At 42.0% G+C, this 24659-nt stretch overlaps 2 protein-coding genes across 4 annotated transcripts in view; one reads left to right on the forward strand and one right to left on the reverse strand.

The window, feature by feature from the left end:
• The window catches only part of TWSG1 (twisted gastrulation BMP signaling modulator 1), a 67277-nt gene extending 60183 nt beyond the window's left edge, over positions 1–7094 (reverse strand). The window contains exons 1-2 of one of the 2 annotated variants that reach the window (XM_034943432.3): positions 6941–7094; positions 4520–4679 (exon numbers count right to left, since the gene is read on the reverse strand). In XM_034943432.3, the coding sequence (XP_034799323.1) occupies positions 4520–4642 (123 nt within the window). In that variant the 5' untranslated portion in view covers positions 4643–4679; positions 6941–7094. The remainder of the gene's footprint in view (positions 1–4519; positions 4680–6940) is intronic. The other variant, XM_063597183.1, reaches the window with a different exon arrangement.
• LOC103784597 (uncharacterized) lies at positions 4887–23251 on the forward strand. Of its 2 annotated transcripts, none has more exons than XM_055102360.2 (3): positions 4887–7723; positions 19731–19821; positions 22760–23251. In XM_055102360.2, exons 1-2 carry the CDS (start codon positions 6942–6944, stop codon positions 19774–19776), a joined length of 828 nt encoding a protein of 275 aa, XP_054958335.1. In that variant the 5' UTR covers positions 4887–6941; the 3' UTR covers positions 19777–19821; positions 22760–23251. The 2 variants fall into 2 exon arrangements, 1 of the variants encoding a protein (XP_054958335.1); XR_010110098.1 differs by having other exon boundaries at positions 7368–7723; positions 22699–23251.
• Positions 23252–24659: the final 1408 nt, after the last annotated feature.

Raw genomic sequence — 24659 nt, forward strand, 5'->3', positions numbered from 1 at the left:
TTCCCTCAAGAAATGCACTGTTCTTAAAACTCACTTATAGTCTGTCTCATTGCTAAAAAAAAAATAATAAAATAAAATAAACTTTAAAAGGAAAGGACTATTAATATTCTCCACTTACATCAGGAATAAAGAGATGGTGTCTCCAGTTGATAGAACAGAATAGAAAACCTTAAATATATTGAAGAAATTGAAAAAATAACCAAGAGATAAACTCAAAACTGTGATACAAGTGTGGCAGGGCAGGAGTGGGAAGGATGACATGATGAGCTATGACCTTATCTGTTATAGCAGAAAGGCAATTTTAGATATATAACATCTAAAACTGATAAATCAAGAAATAGTAGTACAGGCATATTATTTAGGCATATGGCTAAAAATTACTAACAGAAGTAAAAATATAAGAGTTAGATTAAAAGTGGTTTTCCCAGGGTAATAGAATGAGAAGGGAGAATTAGATCAAGAGATTCATTTTTTCACTATGCAGCCTTCTAATAATTTAGTAATTTATTACTCTGATGAAAAAAAGAGAACATTTGACACATACTAGTTGGTTTCTTTCTTTAAAACTGCCTAGAACTAGAAGAAAATTTTGAGCTCACCTAGCCAGCCAATTCACTTTACAGTTTATATGTGGCAGAGTGTATTTTCCACAGATGGCCACACCATTATATCCCATCCACATGTTCAGCTTACAACATGACACTGTCACTCCTCCAACAGAGGTGGGGCCTATGTTCTCTCCACTTAAATCCAGGTGGACCCGCAGGAGAGATCATATAGCAGGACCACAGAGACACACACATATATACACAGAGAGAGTGAAAGGGAGAGAGGGAGGGAGATGGGGATAGAGAAGGGAGGAAGGGGAGGAGAAGTCAGGAAGAGACGTATACCTGAAGAATCTTCCCAGCCCAGGTATTAGACTTTATCAGTGAGCCTTCAGATTTTCAATGTCCAATACAGTGGCCACTAGTCATATGCAGCTATGCAGCTAATGAAATTGAAATTGAATTAAATTTAAAATCAGATTTTCAGCCATACTAGTCACATTTCAAGTACTTGGTAGCCACGTATGGCTAGACTCTACTGTATTGCATAGGGTAGATGTAGATCTTTTCCATCATCGCAGAAAGCTCTATCTATAGTGCTGTTTCAGATAATTCCACCCCCACCACCTTCAAGCCGCCTTGCTAATGCCACGTGGAACAGAGATGAACTCTTCCGCAGAGCCCTGCTCAGAATGCAAATTCGTGAGCAAAATAAATGCTGTTTCCAGCCACTGGTTTTTGGGGTGGTTTGCCACACAGCCATAGTAAGAGGAACACGTGGAAACTAAAGATCAGAATGTGAAATAATCTGCTAGAGTTTGGGAGTCCACAAAACTAGGTGAAGAGTGGAACTAATCACATTTCATTTCAACACTCAATAAATGTTTGTGAATAAACAAACAAGAAAATCCTCAATATTTGAGCCCTAGATCTTTTCTTTTCTTTTTTTTTTTGAAATGGAGTCTTGCTCTGTCGCCCAGGCTGGAGTGCAGTGGCATGATCTCGGCTCACTGCAAGCTCCGCCTCCTGGGTTCACGCCATTCTCCTGCCTCAGCCTCCCGAGTAGCTGGGACTACAGGCGCCCATCACCATGCCCGGCTAATTTTTCGTATTTTTAGTAGAGACAGGGTTTCACCATGTTAGCCAGGATGGTCTTGATCTCCTGACCTTGTGATCCGCCCGCCTCGGTCTTCCGAAGTGCTGGGATTACAGGCTTGAGCCACCGCGCCCGGCCGAGCCCTAGATCTTTTCTAAACCCAAGTAGTCTACCATCCACCAGGATAGTTGTGTCCACTACTCCAGAAAAAAGTTTGATGTTTCCTGGCTCTGAAGCAACAACAGGAATATCAGAAATGTCAGCATCCATGAATTTGTGACTGAAAATACGTCCTAGCTGATTTTGTTTACTAGAATCACCATTTGAGTTAGGTGAAGCTCAATTTGCTTTTCCAGTTTTTTTACACTGATATAGTACTCTTTACATTTTGAAGTATTTTTTTTTTTTTACAATTTTTTTTTTGAGACAGAGTCTTGCTCTGTCACCCAGGTGGGAGTGCAGTGACACGATCTCAGCTCACTGCAACCTCCGCCTCCTGGGTTCAAGTGATTCTCCTGCCTCAGCCTCCCAAGTAGCTGGGATTACAAGCATGCACCTCCATGCTCAGCTAATTTTTGTAATTGTAATTTTTAAAATTTTTTTAATGGCCAGGCACGGTGACTCACACCTGTAATCCCAGCACTTGGGAGGCCGAGGTGGCAGATCACTTGAGCTCAGAAGGTTGAGACCAGCCTTGGCAGATCGCTTAAGCTCAGAAGTTTGAGACCAGCCTTGGCAACATGGCAAAACCCCGTCTCCACCAAAAATACAAAGTAAATTAGCCAGGCATGGTGCCACATGTCTGTAGTCCCAGCTACACCAGAGGCTGAGATGGGAGGATCACTGGAGCCTGGGAAGTCAAGGCTGTAGTAAGCTGTAATAGAGCCAAAAAATTTTTAAAGAGTCAAACAAACAAAAAAACCTTTACAAGTATCTACCCATATTAGCCAAAAGCTTTCTCTTTTAAATACTCCCTTTAAAAGCAAGGTATTTTAAATAAAGTACAATTTTTTTTTTTTTTTGAGACAGGGTCTTGCTCTGTCACCCAGGCTTCAGTGCAGTGGCACAATCATAGCTCACTGCAGCCTCAACCTCCTGGGCTCAAATGATCCTCCTGCCTCAGCCTCCCAAGTAGCTGAGACTATAGGTGTACATGATCATGCCCAGCTAATTTAAAAAAACTATTTGTTGTAGAGACAGGGTCTCACTGTGATTCCCAGGCTGGTCTGAAACTCCTGGGCTCAAGTGATCCTCCTGCCTCAATCTCTCAAAGTGCTGGGATTATGAGGCATGAGCCACTGTGTGTGGCCAAAGTACAATTTTTAATTACTTGAACTAATGCAAGTTATAGAGTTGAAGAGTCAAGAATATAATTCGGAATTTAAGAGAATTTCCATCTAAACATGAATACAGCAAATGTTATGAGACTTTATTTTGAATAATGAATAATGAAGCTACATTGAAACAATCTGGGAGGTACCACAGACTCCTCATCTGACCATAGCACAAAACTGGGCTTCATTTGCAGACACAAAGTTTCCAGCCAACAAAAGCCTAAGCACGTGTGCCTTATTAAGATTTCTACATACAAAATTAGGTGATTAAAGAATTAGTGTTAATTTTTAAACTGTAAAATTGGTCTAATAGCTATGTTGGTAAAGAGTTCTCTTTTAGAGATACATATTAGAATTATCAACAAAACAGTATCAAGGGATTTGCTTGAAATTAAAACAGAGCTGCGAGTGAATAATGTAGGAGGGTATAGATAAAATAAGAGTAGCCATGAGGTAGTGACTGCAGTAACTACTCATGGATGGTTCATTATATTCTTCTCCTTTTATACCTGAAAATGTCCACAGCGAAAAAGTTAAAAACTGAACAACAAACACACTTCTCTAGTTAAATGTTTTGGTTTGAAATGCAAAGTTAGGGTTATCAGAGTACGAAATGGGGGCAAGTAGAATTCCAACTATTAGCGAAAAGGACCAAAATGTCAGAAATAAGCACAAAATGCTTCTGATGTATAAAAACAATTGTCACTTTAGCACATATACACAATTACTCTCAAGTGAGGGTTACAGTCATGTTAGCTGACTCATACTTTACATAGAATGCTAATGTGTGTGGTTACTGAATTTCTGAGTGCACAGCCTGCAACTAGAAAGGAAGCTAATCAGGAGTTCAATACCAGCCTGTTAACTTAGCCACATTACTTTCTCTTACTTTTCTCCCCAGAAAAATGAGAGTGGTGGCTACATTAAGAGGCCTGCCTTGATGATTGGAAGAGATATAACTTCGAAGTATCTTGAAAGCAGATTGTCCAATCCCAGCCAACAACTTGCCTGCAACATTGTGGGAGACCCTAAGCCACAGCCACCTGGCTAAACTGCTCCCAGATTCCAGGCCCTCAGAAACTACATGAAATAATACATGTTTATTGCACTAAGTTGCTATGTTTTGGGGTAATTTGTTACATAGCAATGGACAACTAATACATCATACTTAGGGTAACAATTTATCTACTATTTGACCAGCTAATTTTTTTTCTAAATACATTCATTGAACCTCTTTGCTATGTTAATTAGATTACACAGATTAAATCATCTGAATAGAGTGCTCATCACCTTGTAATGACATGTTTATACAACAGGATATTATACTCAGTATTGAACTTCTTGAATCTAACCTTGCCTATATATATTGATTGCTATGAGGGTAAAAATCCAGACCTGTGTGTCATGATTCAGTACCTCAGGCCCTGACCCAATACTCAGGTCTTACTCTATATGATATATGCACTCTATATCTGTATATAAACATAATGTTTCTGCTCTACAATATATTTTGATATTAATAAAAGTACTCTTAGTCCTACCTGAATGAGGCATTTGCTCACATCACTAGCACAGAGTGCTTTGTTACAGCTCAGTGATGCTGGAAGCCATGTCAGGAACATCAGGATGGCTAGAGTAAGCACAGCAACATAGTGTAACTTCATGTTTCTTCAAAGAAGTTGATCAGTAACTCCCAGGAAGCTAAACAAACAAACACAACTTTAATTCAAAGGCAAGTGCTAGGGTAAAAACAAATATAAAAATGAGAAACAAAACATAAACTAAGACTCATTGTTTGTGTCAATATACTTTTTCTTTCTTTTTTAGAGTCTTGCTCTGTTGCCCAGGCTGAAGTGCAGTGGTGTGATCATAGCTCACTGCAGCCTTCAATTCCTGCGTTCAAGTGATCCTCCCACCTCAGCCTCCCAGTTATCTGGGACTACAGACAATACCACCATGCCTGGCCTTCAAAAAACTTTTGAGTGATCATTTAAAGATCATTCTCAATGAAAGATTATATAAACATTCAAAAATAAACAATAATTTTGTATAATAATGGCTTCATAGCCATCTTCAAGGACCTAGAACACTACAGTTCCTCAGACTATCCAGAAATGGTGACTGTGAAAGTAGAGTGAGTATATCTAAACCCTCAGTAACTTGAGAGTATATCAGGCAAATAACTAGTTTCAATACTGCACTGCTACTATTCAACTTTAGTTTTAGGTCCATTATTCAACTTTAAGCCCATATAAAATTATTAATATTGTATTATAATTTTAAGATATTTAATTTTAATTCTTAGAATCAAAACAAAATTTTACATGGAAATTATTCAGGCTTATTTAGACAGAATAAAGCAGCTCAAAGCAAGAAGTAGAGTCCACAGAGTCACTTCTTAAATAATTGAGCAAATAACAAAAGACTGTGTAAATTACTAATTGCATTAAAAACTCTAGGTAATTATTAGAATGTGAAGATATTCTTTTTTTTTTTTCTTTTAGACGTTGTCTCGCTCTGTCGCCCAGGCTGGAGTGCAGTGGCGCAATCTCGGCTCACTGCAACCTCCGCCTCCCGGGTTCATGCGATTCTCCTGTCTCAGCCTCCCGAGTAGCTGGGATCACAGGCGCCTATCACCATGTCCCGCTAATTTTTGTATTTTTAGTAGAGACGGGGTTTCACCATATTGGCCAGGCTGGTCTCGATCTCCTGACCTCAGGTGATCCACCCGCCTCGGCCTCCCAAAGTGTGGGATTACAGGGGTGAGCTACCGCGCCCGGCCAAGATATTCTTTTAATTCTATTAGTACCACACATTCTTCAAAGTTATTAAGAAGATACTACAGTTCAAAAAGAAGAAGGAAAAAAGACTAGCACAAACACAGTCTGACAGGGGCCAAACAGTATACAGTTATTAAACTTTAAATACGGGAAGATATCATTTCTTCAGGTTAAAACACCTCCCTATCAAACATAATAAATTAAAATAAATGACTACTGACGTAAGAGGGATAAATAGTGAGTTTATGGGGGCATTTATGATTACTCTAAACTTTTATTCTAAGTGTTACAAAGTACATTAAAGGAAAAATAATAAAAGGGTGAAAAGAATAAAGGGCTTTGGACCTGGTATGAGTCAATTTTGAAAGAGAAAACCCTGGTGATCGTTACTGAGGCTCACAAAGCATTCCCTAAAGACCGTTAGTAACTAATTTTCTAATGTATCTAACGCCGCATACCAAGTAGGATGATTTCTGGAGCAACCAGTACATATTTGCGGAGGCCAAATAAGGTTATTTGGAGACTAATTGTCGTGGAACTAGTTTTCATCCTACAACCATGAAAACTGGGATTTCCCCCCTTTCCCATCTTTTACGGTTGTCTTATGAAATGTTCCACAAATTCATCTTACTCCCCAAATTTCACTGGAAAAAGTATTCAAGTAACTACGACCATGTCGAAATCAGGTAATAGAATTAAAGGACTTATCTTTTCCTAAGGAGTTAGAAACCATCATGCATCAAAATTGTTTCGCACACATCACGCCCAGTTTCTCGTTAAGGGAGATGGCACTGACAGCGACCAGGGCAGAGCCGAGCCTCTGTAGAGCGGTGCCAGGGCCCCGAAGGCGCCGGACGCCCCGCGAGGCAGAGGCCGGTAGCGGCGCGGGGGACCTGGCACCCGGAACCACCCCCACCCCGGCTCGGCCGACGCGGGCTGCGGAGGACGCGGGCCGGCCCAGAGATGGTCTGGACCAAAGGGGCGCAGAGATGCTGCTGGCTCCCGGCGTCCGGCCTGTGCGCCCGCGCCCAGCACCCCCACTTTGTCCTCCGCGCAGCCGGGCCCAGGCTTCTCCCGGCCCCCGCGAAGCTCGCCGCGGCCCGGGCCTCTAGAGGGCCGAGCTCGGCGCCCGGCCCCTTCCCGGCCAAGAGGCTGCACAACCCCCCAGCCGCTCCCACTCACCATGCGCCACGGTCCCGCGAAGTCGCCCACCCCTAGATCCCCGCCGGGTCGGCCGAGCCCGGGGCGCGCTGCGGCGGCTTTGAGTGCGAGGCCAGGCCGCGCCTCCCGCCGTCCCCTCAGCGCAGCGCCCGCGAGCCTCGGGCACCTTAAAGAGACAGGCCCGCCCGCCGCCCTCCTCCTGGCTCCTTGCTCCCCGCCCCTGCTCCCCTCTTCCCCTCCGCCCCCGCTGGGGTCCACAGCCGCCAGCTCCCGCCAGGAGGCGTCTCTCACTCCCCCGGCGCTCCTGTCAGCGCGCACGCCCCCATCTCGGCCCCGCCCACTCCCCCGCCCCTCCCAACGCCACGCCCCCTCCGCGCCACCCGGTTTCGCCCCTCCCTCGTGCCACGCCTCCACCGCAGGCTCCCGCCCGCCCGCCGGCCCACAGGCCACGCCCCCAGGCGCACCCACCCCAGCTGCTCAGCGCGATTTCCCTTCGAGCTTCTCCGCACCGGGATCCCCAGTCCCTCAGGTTCCGACAGACCTTCCTGTCAGGCCCATTCTCCGGGCCCCCTCAGTTGCAGTGTTAAGATCAACAGTGTTAAGATTAAAGCCTTGTGATGTGCTAGCCACTACGCTGAGGATATGCCGTGTACTAAAATTCCTCAGGACTCCTCACAGCTGCCCTGTAAGGAAGCGGCCATGGCCGGGTTCTAGCGATGCGAGGCCGAGGCTCGGGGCGCTGAGTAGCCTAGCGCGTCGCCGAGGAGAGCTGGCACGTGAACCCCTTGTCGTTTGCCGTCAGAGGTAGGATTTATATAAAATGCGCGTTTCCTAGGTCTACCTCAGACCTACTGAATAAGGATCTCCGAGGGTAGAGCTTTCGAACTTCGTTCACCAATTCGATAAAACTTGCCAGGCTCCTTGTGAGTGGCTGGCGCTGAGCTCTGCATCGGAGCTCTGCATCGGGAGTCGAGAAGAGGGGGCGCCGTGGATCCGGGCGCGGAGGTCGCGCAGCCTAGGTAGAAGGTGCGCGGTTAGCACGTAGGTTAAAAACATTGAGAATGACACTCAGTTCTTTCCCACAACTCTGGGTTGCTTTTTTTTTTTTTTTTCTTTTGAGACAAGGTCTCACTCTGTCACCAGGCTGGAGTGCAGTGACAACATCAGGCTCGCTGCAGCCTCCACCTCCTAGGCTCAAGCAATCCTCCCGCCTCACCCTCCCGAGTAGCTGGGGCTACGGGCGCGCACCACCACACCCGGCTAATATTTTATTTTTTTGTAGATATGGAGGTCTTGCTATGTTGCCCAAGCTGGTTTCAAATTTCGGGGCTCAAGCGATCCTCCCACCGCGGTCTCCTAAATCGTTGGGACGACAGGTGTGAACCATAGTGCCCGGCCAGAATTTGCTTTTTAAAGAAGATTCCAGGGTGATTAAGTTAGAGCCCGCTAGACCAGACCATCCGCGGGGCACCTTCCCTTGGAAATGATGACCTAGTGTCAAACCCTTATGCTGGTAAATCGTAAATGCCTACCACCCACCTTTGTTGATTGGAAGGAAACAGAATGAAAACAGCTGATTGGCTGGGGGTGGATTGCATTACTGATGTTAGCCCACTTTTGTACAATAAATACAGGTTTTAAAAATCATCCTTGAAAATTATCCTAGAGAAATAATTAAGGGTATACCCAAATTTAAGTATAAGAATCTTATTCTTGGCATTATATACTAGTTAAGTGAATTAGGAAACTTCCGATCAATGCACTAATTCAGCCATTAAAAAGTGATACCGCAGATCAGAGGTTCTCAAACTTTTTGGTCTCGGAATCCCTTTACACTCCTGAAAATTATGGAGCATGCCAAAGAGGTTTTGTGTATGTGTGCTACATCTGTTAATACTTTCAAAATTAAAACAATTTTTTACATATTCATTATTTCATTTAAGAATAACAAACCCATTATATGATAACAAATATTTAATGAAAAATAAGTATATATTTTAAAACAGTAGGAAGAACAGCGTGGTTTTAGATTTTTGCTATTGCCTTTAATATCAAACTTAATAGAAAGCCACTGTTTTTATATCTGCTTCTGTATTCAAACTGTTGCAGTATCATGTATTATGTAGTTTCTGCTTGTGAGAGAATGAGGGTGAAAAGTAAAATAATGCCTTAGAATTAAAATTAAAATAATTTTGAGCTCACAACCTCCTGAAAATGTCTTGGGATCCCTCCCTAGCAGCCCCAGATCACACTATGACAATTAGTGTTGCAGATGAATATTGCAACTAGAGATATTCATGATACATAAAAAATTTTAAAGTACTGCATAGTTTTTGAATAATTAATTTTGTTGTTGTTTGTTTTTGAGACAGAGTCTTGTACTGTCACCTGGGCGGGAGTGCAACGCTGCCATCTCGGCTCACTACAACCTCCGCCTCCCGAGTTCATGAGATTCTCCTGCCTCAGCCTCCCGAGTAGCTGAGATTACAGGTGCACACCACCACGCCCGGCTAATTTTTTGTATTTTTAGTAGAGATGGGGTTTCACTATGTCGGCCAGGCTGGTCTTGAACTCCTGACCTGGTGATCTGCCCACCTCGGCCTCCCAAAGTGCTGGGATTACAGGTGCAAGCCATGGTGCCTGGACTAGAGTTATTTTTAAAGTGCTGGAAAGATAATGATGGTATTAGTGGTTATCTCAGTGAGATGGAGTGTTGTCTGTTGTTAATGATGTTTTTTTCTTTTTCTTGTCTGCATTTTCTGATGTCTTTGCTTGTATTAATTTGATAATAAGAAAAGTAACACAGTTATTTTTCATTTAAATTAAAGATCCTCTTTGACAGGACCTGGAAGGTCAAATGGTAGTTGAGCCCTCAGGTGAATATCAAGTGGTTCCGGATCTCAAATGGTTGGCCATTTGGGAATCTGGGAGCCACGGGGGTCACTGCAGTGGCTATTTTATTTCACCAGAAGACTTTCTGATCATTGCAAGTGAGAGAGTCTGACAACAATGTGATAGAGCTTCTTAGTAGGGTTCAATGAAAAGGTCAAAGGATTCACTCCCAATCCTCAATTGGATACAGATGTGTCAGTGGGTGGAGTCTCTCAGCCAGCCACAGCTGCTCTACCAAATTACCTCATGTTTAGTGGCTTAAAACAACACAAATTTGACAGGGCCAAGTGGCTCACACCTGTAATCCCAGCACTTTGGGAAGCCAAGTTGGGAGGATGCCTTGAGCCCAGGAGTTCAAAACTAGCCAGGGCAACATGGCACAACTCCAACTCTACTTAAAAAAAAGTAAAAATTAGCCAGGTGTGGTGGCATACACCAGTGGTCCCAGCTACTTGGGAGGCTGAGGTGGGAGGATCACCTGATCCTGGGAGGTTGAGGCTGCAGTGGGCTGTGATCACACCATTGCACTCCAACTTGAGCATGGGAGTGAGACCCTGTCTCAATAAATAAATAAATAAATAAATAAATAAATAAATAAATGAAATAAATTTATTACTTTACAGTTCTGGAGGCCAGGAATTCTAAAATCAGGGTGTCAGCAGGGCTATGTTCCTTCTGTAAGCTCTAGGAGATAACCCATTGTCTTGCCTTTCTAGCTTCTAGAGGCCACCTGGAGTCTTTGGTTTGTGGTCCTCCTTCCATTTCAAGTCCAGCAGCTTTAGCATCTTCAAATCAATACCTCCCTCCTCTTTTTCTCACTCTTTGTCTCAACTCTTCGAACACAGTCACACTCCCTCTATGACTCTGACCTTCCCACCCCTCTTTACAATGCCTTGGGATTATGTCCAGCCCACCTGGATAATCCAGGATAATCTCCCTATCTCAAGATGCTTGGCTTAAACACATTTCCAAAGGCCCTTTTGCCATATAAGACAACATATTCACAGGTTAGGATACAGAAGTCTTTAGGGGTTGGTGAGATGCATTATTCTGCCTGCCATGGGGTTATAACAAGGACAATTGTAGTTTGTGAACTTCTGATCTAGAACTCACTTCTCAGGGCTGGTGGATTATACCCTTTCAATTCTAGGCCTTCCTTTGCCCCAGCTAATCCACCCCAGAGAACAAGGAATGAAAAGAGGTTGAAGGACAGGTTAAGTGCTGCCATTGGTCTGTATTCCCCACTTCTAAGTTCCACATTGCTGGTTCTATATGGCGGGAGGGCAGGCCCCAGCCCTAACCTGCATGAGTCAGGGTGAGGAGTCTAGGAAGGGAGGCTTTCCAGCATGAGGCTCTGCAGCCCAGCAGAGGCAGGAAAATCACTGTCTCCCCTGAATGATCAGCTGACTGTGGCAGGCTGGGATTCTGGTTTAGAATCCATATGCCCATTCTTATCTCTTTCCACTTGAGTGAGTCAACTGAGTTAGTTGATTTGGTTTTACAGATTTGGAATAAAGTGAGCTACACTTTCTCAGCCCGTGAGCCTGCTCTTGCGGGAGGGAAGATGTGCTGGGGGTGGAAGGCTGTATGAGGAGAAGCCTCCTCCTCTCCTCTGCTCTCCTCCCTCCTCCCTCCCTGCCTTGTTAGGGGAATTACTGCAAAGGGGTCAAAAGAATGAGGAAAGAAAAGGAATTACTTCCAAAGACCTCTCACTCTTCCTGTTTTAAACAAGAAGAAATACAGGAATTATCACAGAGGTTTTGGTTTGTTTTGTTTTGAATTGTGAAATCCCTGTACTTCCCTCTACAATTAAGGAGTTGTTAATCCACCAGGCAAAGGTAAGGTGCAGGGGCTTGGGGGCTGTAGGATTCTCAGGTAGATCCTGGGAAAGGAAGCATGCAGGCCCCTCCATACTGCTCTTTCAGCAAAAGGTATTTGCAAACAGTTATCAAGAGCTATTGAGATATTTATAAATGTTCTTAAAAACCTCTAAGTCTTTACAAAATCCAATATTTATATCTGGCTCATTGTTGCCTACCAAATTTGGCCCAAACTCTATAGCTTATATATTTAAAATATTTAGTAATTTTCATTTTAGCTCCCCTCCACCCCCCACCCCCCCACCCCCGCCATTACAGAAGCAATATATGCTTGGCTGGGGAAAATCCAAAAACCATGGAACTTCATAATGAGAACCCCATGCCATCACATCCCCTAGATATTACTCCTAGCAAGAGTTTCAGGTATATCCCTGCTTTCTTTTTTTAGTTACATATCTTAAGATGTATTTGCAAAAAGAAATTATCTTAAGCACACTGCACTGAAATTTGTTTTTTCCACTCCATACCTTGGAGATATTGTGGGTTCAGTTCCAGACCACTGCAATAAAGCAAATATTGCAATAAAGTGAGTCACATGAATTTTTCTGTGTCCCAGTGCATATAAAAGTTATGTTTACACAAGAATGTATTAAGTGTACAATAGCATTATGTTAAAAATGTACATACCTTAGTTAAAATATACTTTATTGCTAAAAAAATTGCTAAAGATCATCTGAACCTTCAGAGGATTGTAATTTTTTTGCTGGTGAAGGCTCTTGCTTGGATCTTGACGGCTGCTGACTGATCCAGGTGGTGGTTGCTGAAGGTTGGGGTGACCGTGGCAATTTCTTAAAATAAAACAACAATGGAGTTTACTATATTGAACAACTCTTCCTTTCGTGAAAGATTTCTCTGTAGCATGCAATGCTATCCTATAGCATTTTACTCAAAAAGAACTTCTTCCAAAACGTTGAGAGCCAATCCTCTCAAACCCTGCTGCTGTTTTATTAACTAAGTTTATCTGGTATTCTAAATCATTTGTTGTCATTTCAATAATGTTCTAAGTATCTTCACCAGGAGTAGATACCATTTCAAGAAACTGCTTTCTTTGCTCATCCATAAGAAGCAACTTGTTATCCATTTAAATTTGATCATGAGATTGCAGGCTCCATTTTTTCAGGTTTCACTTATCATTCTTGTCCTTTTGCTATTTCTACCACATCTGTACTGAAGTCTTGAGCCTCTCACAGTCATCCATGAGTGTTGTACTCAACTTCTTCCAAACTCCTGTAAATGTTGATATTTTAACCTCCTCCCATGAGTCACGAATGTTTTTAATGGCATCTGGAATGGTGAATCCTTTCTAGGTTTTCATTTTACTTTGTCCAGACCCATCAGAGGAATCACTATGCATGACAGTGATAGCCTTACTAAATGTGTTTCTGAAATAATGACTTGAAAGTTAAAATGACTCCTTGATCCATGGGCTTCAGAATAAATAGCATATTAGCAAGCATGAAAACATTAATTTCCTTGTACATCTCCACCAGAACTCTTGGATGACTGGGTGCATTGTCAATAATCAGTAATATTTTGAAAGTACTCTTTTTTTTTACCAGTAGGTCTCAACAATGGGCTTAAAATATTCAGTAAACTATGCTATAAGCAAATGTGTGCTGTCATCCAGGCTTTGTTGTTGTTCCATTGTTAGAGCACAGCAGACTAGATTTAGTCTAATTATTTTATTATTATTATTTTAATTTTTTTAGAGATAGGTTCTCTCTCTGTCACCCAGGCTAGAGCGCAGTGGTACACAATCTTGGTTCACTGCAGCCTCCAATTCCTGGTCTCAGGCAATCCTCCCTCCTCAACCTCCTGAGTAGCTTGGACTACAGGAACATGCCACCATGCCTGGTTAATTTTTAAATTTTTTGCAGAGATATGGTCCTGCTATATTGCTCAGACTGGTCTTGAACTCCTGGCCTCAGGTGATCCTCCTACTTTGGCCTCCCAAAATGTTAGGATTACAGGTGTGAGCCACTATGCCTAGCCTAAATTTAGCATAATTCTTAAGGACCCTAGAATTTCTGGAATGGTCAGTGAGCATTGGCTTCAACTTAAAGTCACCAGCTGCAATCCCCTAATAAGAGAGTCAGCCTGTCCTTTGACATTTGAAGCCAGGCATTGACTTCTATTCCTAGCTACTCCTAGATGGCATCTTTTTCCAATAGAAGACTGTTTTGTCTACATTGAAAATCTGTTGTTTAGAGTAGCAGCCTTCATCAATGATCTTAGCTAGGTCTTCTGAATAACTTGCTGCAGCTTCTGCGTTAGCACTTGCTGTAGCTTCTGCATCAGCACTTGCTGTTTCACCTTGTGCTTTTATGTTATGGAGACAGCTTCTTTCCTTAAACCTAATGAAGCAACCTCTGCCAGCATCAAACTTTTCTTCTGTAGCTTCCTCACCTCTCTCAGCCTTCATAGAATTAAAGAGAGTTAGGGCTTTGCTCTGGATTAGGCTTTGACTTAAGGGAATGCTGTGGCTGGTTTAATCTTCTATCCAGACCACTCAAACTTTTTCGATATTATCAATAAGGCTACTTTGCTTTCTTATTGTTTGTGTCTTTATGGGAGTAGCACTTTTAATGTTCTTCAAGAACTTTTCCTTTGCACTCACAACTGGGCTGTTTGTTGCAAGAGGCCAAGTTTTCAGACTATCTCAGCTTACAATATTTCTCACTAAGCTTAATCATTTCTAGCTTTTGATTTAAAGTGAGATACTTGCAATTCTTCCTTTTACTTTAACACTTATAGGCCTTTGTAGGGTTATTAACAGACCTAATTTCAATATTGTTGTGTCTCAGGAAATAGCAAGCCCTGAGGAGAGGGAGAGAGATGGGGAATGCCAGTCAGTGAAGCACTCAAACACACAATATTCATTAATCAAGTTCACCATCTTATATGGGTATGTTCGTGGCACCCCAAAACAATTACAGCATCAAAGATCACTGATCATAGGTCATCTTTACAGATAAATAATACTGAAAAATTTGAAATATTGCAGGAATTACCAAAATATGACCTAGAGACACAAAGTGAGCACATGCTGTTGGAAAAATGGCACTGATGGACTTCTTGACACAGGGTTACCACAAACCTTCAATTTATAACAAACATAATATCTGCAAAGTACAATAAAGCAAAGCTCAGTAAAACAAGGTATGCCTGTAGATATGTAAGACATCTTTCCATACCAGTCTAGGTAGTTCTGCATCATTCTTTTGGATGTTACACAATTCCACTCCATTGGCCAAGCTGGTCTATTTTCACACTTCACACTTTCCCACTCTTACATTTCTTCACATTTTTCTTTTTGCTTGGGACAAGATTCTTACTTTTTTCTGGCAACACAAATTCTACTCACTCTTTAAACCCAATTCAAAGATCAAATATCATCTTCCATGAGCCGACACAGTGCCTGGCACATAGCAAGTGCTCAATCCATGGTTATTGAATCAATCAATTAAATGAAGGGCCCTCCCAGCTGAAGTCTCCAACAGCCTCTGAGCTCCTAAGCATGTATTTGCACTGGCCTTTCACTACTATTGTATATATGTTTTGTTTTTTCAGCTAATTTGAGATGCTTCCTCAGAGCAGGAATTGTGTCATTCATGTGTCATGTCACTGTGCGCAGGGGTTGCTGAGGTACTTAGAGGATCCACAGAGACTAGGACTTGTGGTCTTCCCTGTATTAGCCAAGATGACAGCAGTAGTCAAGAGGTGGAGGTAAAAGAATTCATGAAAAGAGAAGACTACATAGGCAGAGTCAAGAGCTTAATAGGTACTTTAAAAGATCAGGAAAAACAGAAATCAGTGAAGCTGGAATAATTAGGAAGGCTTCCTCGAGACTTATGCTTGATCTGAAGGGAAGGTTGAACTGGAAAGGGCAGAGGGGAAGGAGACATTGGAGTGGAGGTGAAGGAGGGGTAATGATGGAAGGATGTTTGGCTAGGAGGAGACCTGAGTTCCCTGCAGCAGGCCACCAGGGCAACCACAGTCCATGATGGCAGAGCCACATTACTGTGCACAAGTGGGATCATCCAAGTGCCCAATAGACTTAATGCTCATTGTGTGTGCATGATAAAGTTTACATATCGTAAAATTTACCATTCTAACCATTTAAAAGTATACAACTCAGTAGCAATTTAGTGGTTCAATTTAATACAGCCACAATGTTAAGCAACCATCATCACTATCATATTCCAGGACATGTTTATCACCCCAAAAGGAAACTCAGTACCCGTTGAACAGCGCTCCCCATTCATTCCTCCTCCCCCATCCCTTGGCAACCACTAATCTGCTCTCTGTCTCTAGGGATTTGCCTATTCTGGACATTTCATGTAAATGGAATCATATAATATGTGGCTTTTTGTGTCTGGCTTCTTCACTTAGCACAATGTTTTCAAGATTCCTCCATGTTGTAGCATTTATCAAAATTTCATGCCTTTTAATAGCTGAATAATATTCCAATGTTTATATATACTACATTTTGTTTATCCACTCATCAGTTCACGGAGATTTGAGTTGTTTCTGCCTTTTGGCAATTGTGAATAGTAGTGTGCTGTGAATGCTCATTTACAAGTTTTTGTTTGAACACTTATTTGGTTTTTTTTTTTTTAACAGATCTAAGTGTATGTATTTATCATGTACAACAAGATGTTTTGAAGTATATATACATTGTGGAGTAGTTAAATATAGCTAATTAGTGAATGCATTAACTACCTCACACAGCTATCATTTTTGTGGTGAGAATACTTAACATCCACCATCTTTGCATTTTTCAAGAATACAATGTATTATCATTAACTATAGTCACACTGGATTTCTTGCCCTTATTCCTCCTACCTAACTGTAATTATATATCCTTTGACCAACATTTTTGACCACAATTCTAGTTCTCTACTTTTTACTATTATTATTTTTTTTTTTGAGACAGAGTCTTGGTCTGTCACCCAGGCTGGAGTGCAGTGGCATGATCTGGGCTCACTGCAATCTCTGCCTCCCAGGTTCAAGTGATTCTCCTGCCTCAGCCTTCCGAGTAGCTGGGACTACAGGCACATGCCACCAGGCCTGGCTAATTTTTGTATTTTTAGTAGAGATGGGGTTTCACCGTGTTGGCCAGGCTGGTCTGGAATTCCCGACCTCAGGTAATCTGCCTGCCTCAGCCTCCCAAAGTGCTGGGATTTATAGGCATGAGCCACTGCCCCCGACAACTCTAGTCTCTACTTTATGAAACAAACTTTTTAGATTCCACATATGAAAAGATCATATGGGATTTGTCTTCTGGACCTGGTTTATTTCACTTAACATAATGTCGTCCAGGTTCCTCCAAGTTGTTGCAAATGACAGGATTTAATTCTTTTTTATGTCTGAATAGTATTCCATGGTGTATATATGTCACATTTTCTTTCTTTCTTTTCTTTTCTTTCTTTCTTTTTTTTTTAATTGAGACAGGGTCTCACTCTGTCATCCAGACTGGAGTGCAGTGACACAGTCATAGCTCACAGTGGCCTTGAATTCCTAGGTTCAAGTGATTCGCCTGCCTCAGCCTCCTGAGTAGCTGGGACTACAGGTGCATGCCACCATGCGCAGCTAATTTTTGAAAATTTTTTGTAGAGACAGGGTCTCGAAATGTTTCCTGGGCTGGTCTAAAACTCCTGGGCTCATGCAATCCTCCCATCTAGGCCTTCCAAAGTACTGGGATTGCAGCATGAACCACTGCACCAAGCCTCATTTTTATTTTTATTTTTATTTTTATTTTTTTAGAGAGAGGGTCCCGCCCAGGCTGGAGTGTAGTGGCTATTCACAGGCATGATCATGGCTCACTGTAACCTCAAATTCCACACTAACAGGAGTGAGGCAATATCTCATTGTGGTTTTGTTTTGCATTTCTTGAACACCTATTTTTAGTTTCTTTGGGTATATACCTAGGAGTAGGATTCCTAAGTCACATGGTAATTCTACGTTCAGCTTTTTGAGGAACTGCCAAAGTGCTTTCCACAGCAGCTGCACCATTTTCCCATTCCCACTGGCATCGTATGTAGGCTCCTCTCTGCATCCTTGCCAACAATTCTTATTTTTCTGTTTTTTTGTATTGTAGCCATCCTTGTGGGTGGATGTTTGTATCCTGCCTTATTCCATGAATGATTGGAGAGGCTTACAAAAACACATACAATATAGAAAAGGCCAAGCAAGAAGGGAGCATAAGGTTAAGATTCTCTTAATAAGATCTTAATAAGATTGAGGCACAGAGTGACTCATCCAGATGAGTGTAACATATTGGTTCTAAGTATCCTAGCAGTAAAGGCAAAGATAGAAAGCACAACATATTATAATATGCACAGTATTTGTAGGATAAAACTAGAAGTATTACTTTTCTTAATACTGGTGTTTGAGAGAAATTTATCCCATGGGTTCCCATGAAAAAGTGCATTGAATGATTCAACAAAAGTATATATTTGATTAATAAGTTGAAGATCTATTATATGCCAAGCACTATGTGTCAGGCACTATCTATTGCTACCGTGTAATTCTGGACAAGTAACCTAAGCATCTCCATGCCTCAGTGTCCTCATTTGTAAAATGGAGATAATAATAGTATCTACTTGTTATGATTGTTTTGAGGATTAAATAAGATAATGTCAAGTGTCTGGCACAGAGTAGGCTCTCAAGAAATGTCAGCTGCTGCCATGGTAATGATGATATTGGTCATGATGATAAAGAAGATGCTACCCGAACTTTGGAGCTTACATTTCAGTGTGTATTGGGGGAGGAGGGAGACAGGTAATAAACAGATAGACAACTAAGCCTATAATTACAAAATAGGATGAGCTCTTTGAAGGAAGTCAACAGCATGCCAAGAGAGAGAATAACAGGGAGAGCCTCACTTAGATAGAGTGATAGGGAAGCTATCTGTGTGGAGACGACATGGAAGCAAGAGCCAGGGAGAGTTCCAGGCAGAGGGAACAGCATGGATTAAGTCTCTAAGATGAGAAAGAAGAAATGAGGTTAAAAAGATAGACAGGAGGCACCAGATCGTGCAGACTCTGGAAGCCCTGGGAAGGATTCTAAGTGCAACGTGAAGCTGCCGAAGGTTTTAAAGCAGGAAGTGGCATGTGTACATTTATATTCTTAAAAGATTGACCCTGGCTATGATGTGGAAACTAGATTTGAAGTAGATGAGGGTGGAGCAAGGAGACCAGTGAGGCTGTTGAGACAAGGCTGGTTTCAGCTGGAGTTATGGCTGTGAAGATGGACAGATATGATGTATATTTTGGAGTGGAAGTGAGACTAGGTAACAGACCAGAACCAGGAGGGTGTAAAGGAGAGAAAGAGGAAGGATTGAGGATGACTCCTAGGTTTCTGGGTTGATAGTTGGTGGTGCCATTGAGTGATTGGGGAAGAAGGGGAAAAAAGCAGGTTTCAGAGAGGAAATCAAGAGACTGGGTCATGGCAAGTTTGAGATGTTCATTAGGCGTCCACATGGAAGTGTCGATTAGGTTGCCACTTATGGGGTTTGACACTCAGAGAGATTTGGGCTGGTGACTTAAATTTAGGGATGCCTACAATATCAGTGACACTGAAAGCCCTGGAAATAGGTGAGCTCCCCAAGTGAAAGAGTTATATAAAGAGAGAAGACAAGACAACTAAGCCTTGAGGAAGTCTCACGTGTAAAGATTTGGAAGTGGTCAGAGAAGTAGGAGGAAAACCAACTCTTGGTCCCCTACATGGTGTACGATCTACTATCCTTAGCACCATGCTTAAAATAGGAAAGCATTCCTGAAAAGAGATAGGGTACAATACAGAGACATTTAGCTTTTCTATGAGGCACCAAAACAATGTGGCTCAATTTACTCAATTCTGTGCACTTGAGTTGTCCCCTTTCTAAAGGTCAGTTTCTCAGCTCATTGCAAGTTAATTATTGTTTTTGAAGCCCAGGTCTACATGGGGGAAAAAATGAAAAAGGCAATGGAATGAATATAAGCTGGTGCAAAGCAATGGAGACAGCTGCTTGGATTCACCTTTTGCTTTTGTCACAGGTGTTATGTGGTGGCCCTCATTCTCCATGCATGGAGCAGACTCTAGGATCTGCAGTTACTGTATGATGAGCCCTTCTGAGTATTTTGCTTGGTAAGTGCACACATGTCATGTCCCTGATTACAGCAATGTGATGTTGGACATTTTATCACCAAGAAAAGTGGGCACGATTGTCTGGCTCCAATCCAAATGCTGGCGTTTGCCAACTAACAATAGTTTCAACTGAAATTCATTTAACAGGGAAGAGAAGGAATGGCTTTGATGAGATTCCAAGTACAGCACAAACATCAGGCTGACCTGCAGGTTGGGCAAGGCAGGGTCAGAAGCAGCAGCGGAGCCTTGCTGGGACTCCCACTATCATCTAAACAACAACATAGCAGCAGGACCTTTCACAGAGAGTTCCCAACCATGTGAGAACCGTAAGAGGCTGTAGGGTCACACAGTCCTACCTCCTCATGGGGCAGCTGAGGAGGGAAGCCAGGGAAGCTGGGGGTTGCCCAGGGATGTGGGGGATATTTTGTAGTCAAAACTCTAAGACAGCAGTGGGGGTCAGGCCCCGAGTGTTGACACATTCATGGAGCAACAGTCACGTGTCCAGCACAGGGCTAGGCACTAAAGATATGTCAAACTTAAATAATGAGATTTAGAAAACATTAGTAAGTATATAGTTTATTTGAGCACAAAGCTTGAGAACAGCCACCCAGGGAAACAGACTCCAAATGAATGGGATCAGCATTCCAAAGTGGAGAAGTTAAAGTTTCACTTATGTAGGCAGAGACAAAGAAGTTTCAGCTGGATTATGACATTTTCCATACGAGGCTAGTGCATACATCATAGCTATTTGATTGATTACAGATTGCTACACTCCAAGGAAGATTACTTTATTATTTCATGAGGAGGGATTATGGTCTGAGGGGGGGTCTTATCTCTGGCGCCATTTGGTCTTCATAATTATTTACAGGAAAAAAGGGCGGAAGTTGCAGCTGCATGCCACATGACTCAGGCCACATGGCCACATTCCTCTCAAGGCTCAGAATAATCTAAAGTTCCAACGGCTTTAAGTTTGAATTATTAATTGCACAGATACAAAGAGGAGCAAGACCAAGAAGAGAGAGAGAGCTGTAAAGAAATAGCCATAAACAAATAACAAATGAAAGAATGTGACCAAGTTTTCCAACAAAGATGTGAACACAGTGCTATGGGAACCAAGAGGCCAGCTGGCTCTAACTTTGTTTTTAAATCTAAATCAGAGGCAGACTGATAGTTGCCATTTTTTACTACAAATTGAGGATACCGTGTTATAATCAGTGCTTTGGGCTGAGACGGAATGATAGTTAATGCTCCCAAACCTGTAGTGGCCTTGTTTTCTTTATATCTCTAAGCCTGAGTCACTGTATAGACCAGAATAAAAACGTGGTGATGTTATACCCCATACTGGGAACCTGACAATTCGTGGATAATAGAGCCTGGTGCCTGGCACAAAATAGGTGCTCAAGTATTTTAATTAATATCTCTACAAATAGATACATTAACACTGCTCAGGCTTGGAAAATAATTTAAGCTCATAAAAAGAAAACATTGGTAATAGAACTGGTGATACAGAAATTCGTAGCATTTCAACTTAAGTTAGATATAAATACTGTCTGCCCAGGTGGCATGCAGTCCTCTTTCTTTACCTTTCAAAATCATCTCAGAATATTTCCTTGTGCATATGTCTCATATTCCAGTTACTATTGCTACATAACAAATTACCCCAAAATTCAGTGGGCTACAACAACAACAACAATCATTTTCATTCTCTCATGGGTTTTGTGGGCCAGGAATTCAGGAAGGGCTTGGCTGGGTGGGTTTCTTCTCAGCATCTCTCATGCAGGTGCTGGTGGACAGAGGCTGGAGCTGGAAGGGGGAGGGCAAGTGTGCAGTTGCAGCAGCTGGGGATAGGCTGGGCATTCTTCTTGCTTCATGTAGTCTTGGGTCCTCTCAGGTGGTGGCTTGAATCATCTCTTTGGGCTTCCTCCCAATATGGTGGCTTCAGGGCGGTTTTTCTGCTTATATGGCAGCTCAGGACTCATGGATGTCCCAGAAGAACCAGTTAGGAGCTTTTTTTTTTTTTTTTTTTTTTTTAAGATGGAGTCTCACTCTATCGCCCAGGCTGGAGTGCAGTGGCACGATCTTGGCTCACTGCAACCTCTGCTTCCTGGGTTCAAGCCATTCTCCTGTCTCAGCCCCCTGAGTACCTGGGATTACAGGAATGCACCACCACGCCCGGCTAATTTTTGTATTTTTAGCAGAGATGAGGTTTCACCATGTTGCCCAGCTGGTCTTGAACCCCTGACCTCAGGCGATCTGCCCCCTTCGGCCTCCCAAAGTGCTGGGATTACAGGTGTGAACCACTGTGCCCAGCCTGAGCTGTGTTACCTTTTATGACCTAACATTGGAAGTCATATAGTACCATTTCTGTTGTCCCAACCTCACCCAGATGAAAGGAGTGTCATTGTAAGAAGAGTATGTGGAATGGAATTTATTGTCATGGCCAACTTTAGAAAATACAATCTATCACATCCCACAAAACCCGAAATTCTTGTAATGGTTCCTTTTTATTTGTTTTTGTTTTCATTAACTCAGCTCAGGGATAACTTAAAACTTGCCTTTGCAGTTGCCTGCTCTGGGTCTGGTCTGCCAGATAAGATGGCAATAATGAATCAGTGTGTCTCAAAAACTATTTTGTTGAACATAGTTTCAAGAGACCTGATTAGATGTTGCTTGAAAAAAGTTAGAAAAAAGAGGGATTGAATAGGTTTCTTTTTAATAGAACTTTTCAGAGATCTTAATTTACTAATGAACCTTTTATTATAGATCATCTGTGGAGCACTTGCAGGACTAGAGTTCCAGCAACACTGGCCACTAATTATTTTTGGATGCTTTGCTGGATTCAACTATAATCTAACAATAAGTTTCTTTATGTTTCAGGGTGGACAGTTTATGTGTCAGGTATGTGTATTTATAATTAAAATCAAATATTATTACATAGGCTTTGCACCTGGCGAGGTAACATTGAGAGTAGTTAATCTCTACACTGGAATCCATCTGGAAGACCACTCAATAACTTGTGATTAGCTGGACCTGGTGGTGCAAGCCTGGAGTCCCAGTTACCCGGAGGCTGAGGTGGGAATATCGCTTGAGACCAGGAGTTTGAGGCTACAGCGAGCTGTGATTGTACCACTGCACTCCAGCCTGGGTGACAGTGCAAGACCTCATCTCTTAAAAAAAACAAACAACTCAAAAAACCTCATCATTGAGCACCTATGATGTGCCAGCAACTGTACTCAGTGGTGGGGACTTGACGACAAACAAACCAGGGATGGGATCCTTGAGCAGTCACCATCTGACAAGTGACTGGGAAAGATGAATAAAGCCCTTCACCAAGATTCTTCTCTGATCCACAAATTCAATTACCAATTTATTTGTTCACTGCTCTTAAACTTAAATATTTTTTAGTAGGTAATAAAGACATGTTTAAACACTCTTGACTTTTAACAGTTTCTTTGTAAGTACTGTAATAGTCTTCTTTTCCTTTAAAAAGAAAAAATACAAAAAGAAGGAAAAGGAAAATCTATTCAAAATAAAGTATTCCAGATATCTGACATTGCTGCATTGCTGTATCATTCATTAACATTCACAAAAAATAAAATGAGTACCTTCCATGTGTGTGCAGGCATTGTTCTAGGCAAAGAAGATTTAGCATTAAACCAAAACTTCTGTTCTCATGGAACCTACCTACTAGCAGATCCAAGCCATGGTAGTTTGTTCAAGAACCTTCAGCTCTTTTCTGCTTTGTTGTCAAAGGCTTCTAAAATTGGATCCCCTCCTCCTTAGTTCTTCCTGACCCCTGACAGGGATCCTGTGCTTCAGTCAGCCTCCAATCCCAACCACCACCACCAACAAAATCACAAGAAGACACCTAGGCTATTATTCTTAACCTGTTTCCCAGTTTCTATTTGTTAACCCCCTCTGGATTAGGCATTGTTGTCTTTGATCTTGACATGTGCCTCTATGTGGAGAGAGTATTTTTGCTCACCAAATTTTTACTCATTAAACTTTACTGGTGCTATGCTTGCTAACTTATTTCAGATAATTAGAGGTTTTGGATGCTTTCTCTAGGACAAACTGTTCCTTTCCCCATCCTCAGCCTTCCATGCTATTAATGTACAAAATCAGATGATTTAAACATAAATCATCTTGAACTCTAGAATGACCTGGTCCCCTTAGCGAAAAACTGTGGGATTCAACACTACTCCTCAGTGATGATGGTAAGGCTATGTAGGCAGTTGTTTAACCATTATCCCCAGGTGCCCTCACCCACAGCCAGCCTGCTCAAAGGACTATTTCCCATTCCAATAATAATGACAGAGCTAGGAGGGAGGCCATGACTAATAAAGACATATAAGATGTTACTGCAAATTCTTTTTTCTATCCATATGAATTATAAACTAAAAAATATTGACAAATATCAGCAATTACATCAAAAGAAGAAGGTGGTTGTCAAAAATAAAAACCATTGTTATGTTTTATAAATGTTAGTGAAGTCCACAGGAAATACATTAATTTGGTGGGTGTAAAATTGGAAGAATTTTGAAAAATGTATGCAGTGGTGTAACCACAAACACAATCATGATATTTCCATCCCTCCAGAGTTGCCTTATGTTCCTCCTCCCAATCTGTTTCCTGTCAACTAATTATCTGCTTTCTGTCACTGTAATATTGCCTGTTCTAGGAAATTAGATGAGTGGAATTTTCTATTATGTGGTCTTTTGAGTCTGACTTCTTTCACTAATTATACTGACTTTGAGATTTATCCATGTTGTTGCATGTATCAGTAATTCATTCATTTTCATTGCTAAGTGGTATTGTATGAATACAGTTTATTTATC

This window comes from Pan paniscus, chromosome 17, assembly GCF_029289425.2.
Source record: "Pan paniscus chromosome 17, NHGRI_mPanPan1-v2.0_pri, whole genome shotgun sequence".
In the NCBI taxonomy this organism is placed as follows: Eukaryota; Metazoa; Chordata; class Mammalia; order Primates; family Hominidae; genus Pan; species Pan paniscus.

Coding starts and splice junctions, on each gene's coding strand:
- LOC103784597 (XM_055102360.2), top strand. CDS start 6,942: ATGCGCCACGGTCCCGCGAAGTCGCCCACCCCTAGATCCCCGCCGGGT. Junction 7,724..19,730: donor CTTGTCGTTTGCCGTCAGAG/GTAGGATTTATA, acceptor CTTTTGTCACAG/GTGTTATGTGGTGGCCCTCA.